We start from the raw sequence: 8,564 nt of genomic DNA on the forward strand, positions 1-8,564 counted from the left end.
CGCTGACCCCGACGGCGGCGGGGACGGGCGTCGAGCGGGATGAGAGCTGCGTTGGTGACACGGCCGGCTCCTCGGCGGGGCTCAGGCGATGAAGGGAAAGGGGTTCTTCTAGGGAAGGAGAATGATTTTGGGGGATGCAGCTTTCCCGCAGGGGCAACTCTGTCCCTCTCGCGGCGGCTCTGACAGGACCGGTCCATGGAACCGCCACCCCCTCAGGTGTACCAGTGGAGCTGCCTGCTAGCCCTCTCCTGGACTTACTTTGACTCAGTTACTAGGTTAAAACACTAAAAATGTCTCTAGGGTTCCTTTCTATATGGCCTTCTCCCTAAAATACATCCCCCTGGGCGGTAAACTATGCATCCCTGTTACTGACCTTTTTCACTTGTGAACGCCAGTACCACTGAGCTTCCTACCCTCTCTGAGGAACCAATAAGCCCAGCTGCCGTTCCCATAGTCTTAACCACCTGAATGTGCCTTAGCTCACGGTTCGCAGCTTCCCCAGGTAGGTTCTCAACGCTCCCTAGGTTGCTGAAGTCAAATTCACTTTTGGTAGAAACAGCCAACAGGACAGATGCATTGAAATGGATGCAATTTCAACTTTTTTCCAACTTATTTTCAACTACTACAGAATATATTTTTCTGACATACTGAGTACATAAAAAATGTAAAAGGCATTTACAACGAGGCACCGGTTTTCACTTTTTTTCAGGTGTCTGTCTTTGAGAGATTCCAGTTGTGTTACATCATTACAGGTGGTCACAGTTTCTGCTCTTTTGTCCTGGGCCCATAAGAACCTTTGCCCATCCTTCTCCACAATTGGTGTCAAGAGGTGGCACTCAGGTTGATCCTCTGCATTGCAAGTGTAACTGCTGCAGATGGAGCTTCTCTCTCTGAAAATTAAATTAGTAACTGAAAGACATACGGGAGAGGATAGGTTTATGAAAGTCCTTTTCACACTTAGGACAGAACTCTGTTCAGTAAAGGCATTCTACAAAGCTTAGGAGGTATCTTTTCTGTCTATTTGTACACACTGGGAAAAGGAAGAGATTTGGCTAAGAAGATTTATCTATGTTTGGTTTTGTGTTTCAGCAGTTTTTGAAAATATTGTTTGCCACACTTTCTATGGATTTATTATTTTTCACTTTTTATATTTTGAGATACCAGTAAAGTCACCATTATTGCTGGATTTATTACGAAGTAGATTAAACATCTAGCTACAATGTTCCTAAAGACAATACACGGAAAACATCAGTGAACTTAACTCTTTCTTGAAGTGCTGTCACGGATGGAGTGAGACTGCACTTCACTCGTAAGAGAGAAGCAACAATACACTTTATTGATACAAAACAGTGAGTTAACAAAGTTCAATGGTAAATGTGACAGTGGTTTAACAAGATTCGATGGCAAGGTACGCTTAGATTATTTACTGCATAGAGCACAGGGTCAGACAAAACTGTCAGGGAGACCCTCTCGTTGAGTCATGAGGTTCAGAAAGGACCCCCTTGCTTTCTAAACTCCTTCTCAGAGAGGAGTCTAGGGGCGGCTGGATCCAATCCTAGTCCCAGACTTGGTCAACAGTTTATGTCTAAAGGATTATATATGCACAATTAATCCTTTATATCACTTAGCTAAGATTTCAAAGTTTAGCGTGCTTAGCATCCACTTACTGAGGATCTGTTGCAGCAAGGAATCTCTCAACCTTGAGGAGTAACCTTGAGAGGCATCCCTACTCAAGGGGAGATCCCGCTGTGCAGCCTGGTGCTGTGCAGGAGAGCTCAACAGGCCCTGGGCTGTCCACTATTTATAGAGTAACATGATTGACTTACAGTCGTACTTGTGTACCAGCACGACATTTGGGGCCCTGGTTCAGACAGCCCTTGGCTACTGTGTTGCCGTCCGTCCCGAAGTCCAGCATAAGCTGGATGCAGCCATCACAACCCCCGCTGGTGGTCACTGCTTATGTGGGGAGGGGGCGAGCACACCACCACAAGTGCCGACTTCTGTGATGCCTGGAAGCCTCCACAAGCAAAAGGAAATGATAAACCATAGAGCTGGATTATCTCCTCTGGTGGTAAAATCAACAGAAGGAACTGAACGAGGGGGGGAGTTTTGTTACAGTAGAGGCATGAATACACCTACTAAGATTAGACATGCAGGTCTTGCCTAGGAACCAGGACCTAGAAGCCACAAAACAGTAGGGAACAACTTTCTAGACTGGTTTTGATGTGTCGTTTCTAGTCCTGTTTACAGGCAAAGTTACATGTGAAGTTCAAACTCACCTGTGTAACTTCGCTCCAAAGTGGATTGGTCTCAGCTGTGAGGCTGTATTTTTTCCAAATGGTACCACATTGCATGGGCATGTCTAGTCTTTGCAGAACAAGTCAAATTACTTAGTTTAAACCTCAGCTGAAGGTTATTTGGACTAACCTTTTTCACTTTGTTCAGAAGCAGACCACAAAAGCTCAGGGATCTCCCTCTTGTACACCCCTTCTACCTCCTCCCAGCTGTTAACTATTGCCTACTATCCACAGTACAGTGCTCAACTATGTGTAGAGGACTCATACAGACTAACATGTAAAATATATATATGAATTTAATATATTAACTGTGTCTATGACTGAATTTAGGTTGGAGAATTCACTGTCAGTGTAGACATTTTATTGGTTTCAAGTTGTTTTGCTGGGTGGTAGGATATGTCATGTGCAAGAAAGGAATTTTGTACAACCCCTACAGTAAAGTAAAACTAAAAAGGAGTTCTCACACCTTTGACCAGGAAAATTCTCTCTCCTCCTCAAAGGGAATCCCCACTACAGAGAGTTTTTGAAGTCTGTACAGCCACAGTGTTTCATAGAGCATATAAACATGAAATTGACTTCTGGCCTGTAAAACTAAACTATTTCTATATTAAGAGGCTATTTACAGAGAGATTGCGATTAGACCTGCATGTGTAACTGCCAAGGAAATTCCTGGTGACACCTCAAACATGTTCCTACAACTTGTGCTCTTCCTTTTTGGTTCTCTTCAGATGTTGTTTGTATTTTTAATAAGCTCTGTAAGCCCCCATTGGGAATGGTTCACAGTGGTTCTATTTGTATGTATGCTTTGCCTTTTCCTTTGCATCTTATTTCCCCTAGAGAGTTACCTGTAGTCAAACAGATAACTGTTTGACTGTAGCCCCATCTGAGGCTACAGTGGATAGTTTTAGAAGAACATTTATGTATCTGACCTTTGCATTTAGCTCATTGATTTCAGAAAGTTTTAAAAGACTTTCAAAGGTGAGGAACAGAACCCCAAAACAACCCCTGTGCAGCTGAACTACATTTGCTGTTACACATGAGAAAATTAGTGTGCTTAATATGCAGTTCTGTATGGAGCTGAGCTATGCAATCCCCTTATCTTCTTCCCACTTTATCTTTACAAATAGCGTTGATAAATTAGCAGTTCACTTAACAGCAAGCAATGTTACATGTATAAATGATACTTTGCTTATTAACCTAAATCTCCTGACGCCATAAAAATGTGATTATCATTCATTCTTGGGATATTCTTATTCTATAAATATACATTTCGTATTTGAAAAGAAAAGCGCTTCCAGTTTTCATGTCCATCTAATTAATCAGTTCTCCCTCCTGTCTTTGCTTTGGTTTTTTTCTTCTGCTTTATTGTGGTAGGCATAATGAATTCTTGGTTTAAATCTGTGGTTTAAATCCTGCATCTAGAAGACCTATGTGGTTTGTATTTGGTTTTGTTTCGGTACATTTGTTTTGGGTTTTCTTCTGTAACAAGCAACCGCTCTAAGAAAATTCTAAAAGGAAACCAAGAAAACTTTACCATCAGAGAAAATGTCTCTTCTTCTTCTGTTACCTGAACTCCTTAGCTTCCTGATTGGAATCAGTGGAATTCAAGTTATTTAGCACATTTAATGGATGATAGGCAAAATTCAGTTCAGGATCTGAGGCTACAGTGGATAGTTTTAGAAGAACATTTATGTATCTGACCTTTGCATTTAGCTCATTGATTTCACCTTGAAAATGATAATATGTAATGTTGCTAAAGAAGGAAAAAAAACCACCATAAACTTAGAGTCTGTTGGCTCAAGATTTATTATGTGAAAAACATTCTTTGAATAATTCAATAACAAAATGTTTACTTGTAGCACCAAAGATACCAAATTTGAGTATTTAAGCAATGAAATGGTTACTTGTAATGATTTGTTTTCAATCAAGAATGTTAAAGTGCTTTTTAAATGTTCATACAATAAAACCCCTCAGCATCCCTGTGAGATGCTATACCCTACTTCATAGATACATAAAATGGGAAACCAAAAGTTTAAGCAACTTGTCAGAGTAGCAGAGAAGTCTGACTGGAACCAATAACCTTCTCTTTAACCATATTCTTTTCATCCACTCAACAGTTTCTCCATGAATCCCATGTAGAATATAATATTGCTTTTAAAATGGCAGATGTGACTATAGACAACTATACAGAAGCAAAACATAGAAAGAAATACATCGGCATAGGTGGCATAAGAACGATGCTTTAGCCCTCAGTCAGGCATAATCTCCCTATGCTACATGTTCTTGTCACATTAACACTTTGTCCTGGTTTCAGCAGGGATAGAGTTAATTTCCTTCCTAGTAGCTGGTACAGTGCTGTGCTTTGGATTTAGGGTGAGAACAATGTTGATAACACATTGATGTTTTCAGTTGTTGCTAGGTAGTGTTTATACTAGTCAAGGACTTTCCAACTTCCCATGCTCTACCAACTGAGAATGCTGGAGGAACACAAGAAGCTGGGAGGGGGCACAGCCAGGACAGCTGACCCAAACTGGCCAATGGGATGTCCCATACCATGTGACATTCCATACCATGTGACATCATGCTCAGTATATAAAAGCTGGGGGAAGAAGAAGGAAGGGGGGAATGTTTGGAGTGGTGCTGTTTGTCTTCCCAAGTCACCGTTACACGTGAGGGAGCCCTGCTTTCCTGGAGACAGCTGAACATCTGCCTGCCGATGGGAAGTAGTGAATTAATTCCTTTGTTTTGCTTTGCTTGCGTGCGTGACTGTTGCTCTACCTATTAAACTGTTTTTATCTCAACCCACGAGTTTTCTCACTTTTACCCTTCCGATTCTCTCCCCCATCCCACTGGTGGGGGGGTGAGTGAGTGGCTGTGTGGTGCTCAGTTGCCAACTGGGGTTAAACCACGACACACTTGTTGATTAGTGGGAATGTGAGTCTGAGGCTCATTGAATATTGAATTATCTTAGTACATTTTAATGTATCATAGTTAGAAAAATGTCTGAATCCAGTATCTGTGATAGCCATTGTAAATGTGTATTCAAAAAACCTCAGATTATTAACCTGTTTCAACAGACTAGATGAAAATGCCATACAGAGGTTCAGTTACTTGTTAAACAACTTTGTACACTTCCCAAAGGATTCCTTTGTCCTTAAATTTATCTTTAAGAGTATTATTTCTGAGCATCCATTTGAGAGTTCTGAAAGTAGTAAAAAACATATGAATAAAAGCCTCATAAAACCTATGTTGAACCTGAAACACAAAAATGTAGAGATGGAAGGATCCTCACAGTATGTTCTATTTCAATTTGCTGTACCAGTTGCTTTCTTCCAGTGTCACAATTGACTTCACTGGCTTCAGGGGCATTTTCATCCAAGGAATGATTTTTTGTAAAAAAAGGGAGTGTACAAATGACATCTTTTGACAATGTCACCAAGCTGCAAGAAAAGGTGAGGTGACACCTTGCATCAGAGCAGTTAATATAGCTGTTAGAAAAAGGACAAACTTTTAAGCACGCAAACCTCTCATCCAAAAAAGAACCAATATATTTAGTACCATTTGGAAACAATTTTGCTCTAAGCAAAATTAATTAATTAATTAATTATGTTAATCAAATTTGAGATCAGAGTGGCCCATTGGCAAGAGAAAAGGTAGCAAGTTTACTAGCCTTGCGATACAGAGTAAAATAGGTGATTATTGCCTGTGGGAGATAAAGGCACAACAAGGAACTGCCTATAAGAAAAACATTATGTGTAAAAAAACCTCCCAACCTTTACTGAATTTATGAATTTTAATACCTAGTAGAAACAGGAATTTTACTTCTTAGGTTTACTTTCTGGAGGAATCTAGTAACTCTCTTGAGGATTTTGAAAAGCATAATTAATGCAGCAGAGAATGATGATGCTTTACAGAAATACCTTGAAGACAGGAGAAGTGGGATGAAATGTAGAAGTAAATGTGTGAAGTCATGTATTTAGGGATAAATTTATACTCCAAGGTGGAGACTGACCACTTGGAAACAACGGAAGGAAAGAAAGAGGGGAATGAGCTGTTGATCGGAAGTTTTCTCTGAGCTGCAAGAAAGGCAAACATGGCCTTTCACCTTCTTCACCTGAAGACTCTCAGGTGCAGTATTTAGTGAAAAAATGGTGCAGGGAGCTGCTTTCTGAATGAGCAATGGCTGAATGTAACCTATATTCTTATAAAGAAGAACTGAATTTTAATTCTTTGTGGAGAGGAAGCAAGCTATTATTGCTGGTATGTGTTGCTATGTCCAGGGTGAGCATGGTCATGTCTGTGCGTGCATATCTTGCCTTGGAAGCCTGTGCATGCACCTTACCCTTGTTGCTACTTGGTTGTGGAAGACCTGGGTCATGGTGCTATTCCCAGTAATAGAGTTTACAAAGTGTCAGAGCCTTTTCTTGTTTTGTACTGTACCAATACAGTGATGGACACAATCAAGAAGGGTTGCAGAAATTGCTGATGATAATTTTATAGCATTATTTAAAGGTCTGTCACCTAGCCAGCTATTGAGGGAGACTGAGTTGTATCCTCTTAGAGTGATTTCTCCCTTTTTGTGCTAAGCTCTGTGCATGTCACTGGAGACTGGTTTCAGCTTAGAGCTCTAGTAACTTTTGTTAGAGAATTCTTACATTTAAGATAAGTGTTGTTTTGGAGCTGAGTGACCAAACCCAGTCCTGACCACCTAGGTTTGTGTGATGGCTCTAGTAGTTATGGTGTGAATATTTTTGTCTGTGTTGTTAGATTTACTGGAGAATGGCATGCTCCTGTTTTGTTCATAGCTACAAGCAAAGGTTTTAGTTAACTTTAGCAAAATTATTTTGTCTGTTCATAGGCACAGTACAAAATGAAGTTCAGTCAAAGGGGTCAGCTCCTGTGTGGAAAAGAGAAGGCAGTCATTTGGCTTTCATTTGATAAGAATCTTGCTTTAATTTTTAAAAGGAAATCAGATACAGTTTTGTGAAATGTTCCTTTAATCTTCACATGCTCTTTCTGTATCAGTCATACTTTAGCTTGCATGTTTCAGTACTCTTTGTATCTTTGACAAGAAATCTATACATTTAACTGCTTGCTGCCAGCAAAACCATTTACATTAGCAGCAGAATAATCATTTACATTAGCAGCAGAATGATGTCTCTCAACTATTACAGCCAGCATGGTTGAAACTTGTGCTGGAACTTTGCCAAGTTGAACTTTTGGCCTTAATAAAATAATAAAGTGCTGCTTTGGGGCTTAATTATTGGCAGTAATGTTGTGAATATCGCATTTTGTCTCTACAGATGACTTAGATTGAGACTGTCGCTACCTCATGTCTTCTTATTTTACTGTTTCCTTTAGGATCACTTATCCTGACAGATCTGGAAGGAGGAAAAGAATCTGATTTATCAGTAAATAAAGAAATCATGAGAGGTAAGTAGAGAAAATCTGGTGAGTTTCTCAGGTCCTGGTAGTGTGTATGGGCTAGAAAGTGAACAATTTGCTGCAAAACAAGTCAAGTTTCTTCCAGAAGGGGTAGTGGTCTGCGCTGCTTTGCAAAGAGCTGGAAATAGTATAAAATTAAAGTATTTGCATAGAGATCATCAAGTGCAGCCAACTATTATTCTTGAGAAGGCAAAACCTTAAGCTAAATAATTTCAAGGTCACTTGTGAATCAATTAGGAATAACTCTCAGTCATACTTCCAGCTGAAGTGCACAGGAGATCATGAGAAGCTAGCTGCTGACAAAAGAACAAGTACGGCTATAGGCACAAAGTAACCTTGGGCTGTTCCAGAGTTTTCTATATATTTGCTGAGGCTTGAGTTTGGAATGCAAGTAATAATTGGGGGGGAACATTGTCACCGAGGATGAGGAAAAGGCTGAGGTCCTCAATGCCTTCTTTGCCTCAGTCTTTAGCAGGCAGACCAGTTATCCTCAGGGTACTCGGCCCCCTGAGCTGGAAGACGGGATCAGCGAGCAGGATGAACCCCCCATAATCCAAGAGGAAGCAGTCAACGACCTGCTATGCCACCTGGACACTCACAAGTCTATGGGGCCAGATGGGATCCACCCGAGTGCTGAGAGAGCTGGCGGAGGAGCTAGCCAAGCCGCTCTCTATCATTTATCAGCAGTCCTGGTTAACGGGGGAGGTCCCGGACAACTGGAGGCTGGCCAATGTGACGCCCATCTACAAGAAGGGCTGGAAGGAGGATCCGGGGAACTACAGGCCTGTCAGCCTGACCTTGGTGCCGGGGAAGATTATGGAG

At 41.0% G+C, this 8,564-nt stretch overlaps 1 protein-coding gene across 1 annotated transcript in view; it reads right to left on the reverse strand.

Moving 5' to 3' along the window:
• DCLK2 (doublecortin-like kinase 2) overlaps positions 1–8,564 on the reverse strand; it is a 135,959-nt gene that overhangs the window by 92,091 nt on the left and 35,304 nt on the right. Inside the window, exons 3-4 of the mRNA XM_009327510.1 lie at positions 374–543; positions 8–108 (exon numbers count right to left, since the gene is read on the reverse strand). Coding sequence (XP_009325785.1) covers positions 8–108; positions 374–543 — 271 coding nt within the window. The remainder of the gene's footprint in view (positions 1–7; positions 109–373; positions 544–8,564) is intronic.

The sequence above is a fragment of the Pygoscelis adeliae genome, unplaced genomic scaffold, assembly GCF_000699105.1.
Source record: "Pygoscelis adeliae isolate BGI_AS28 unplaced genomic scaffold, ASM69910v1 Scaffold157, whole genome shotgun sequence".
In the NCBI taxonomy this organism is placed as follows: Eukaryota; Metazoa; Chordata; class Aves; order Sphenisciformes; family Spheniscidae; genus Pygoscelis; species Pygoscelis adeliae.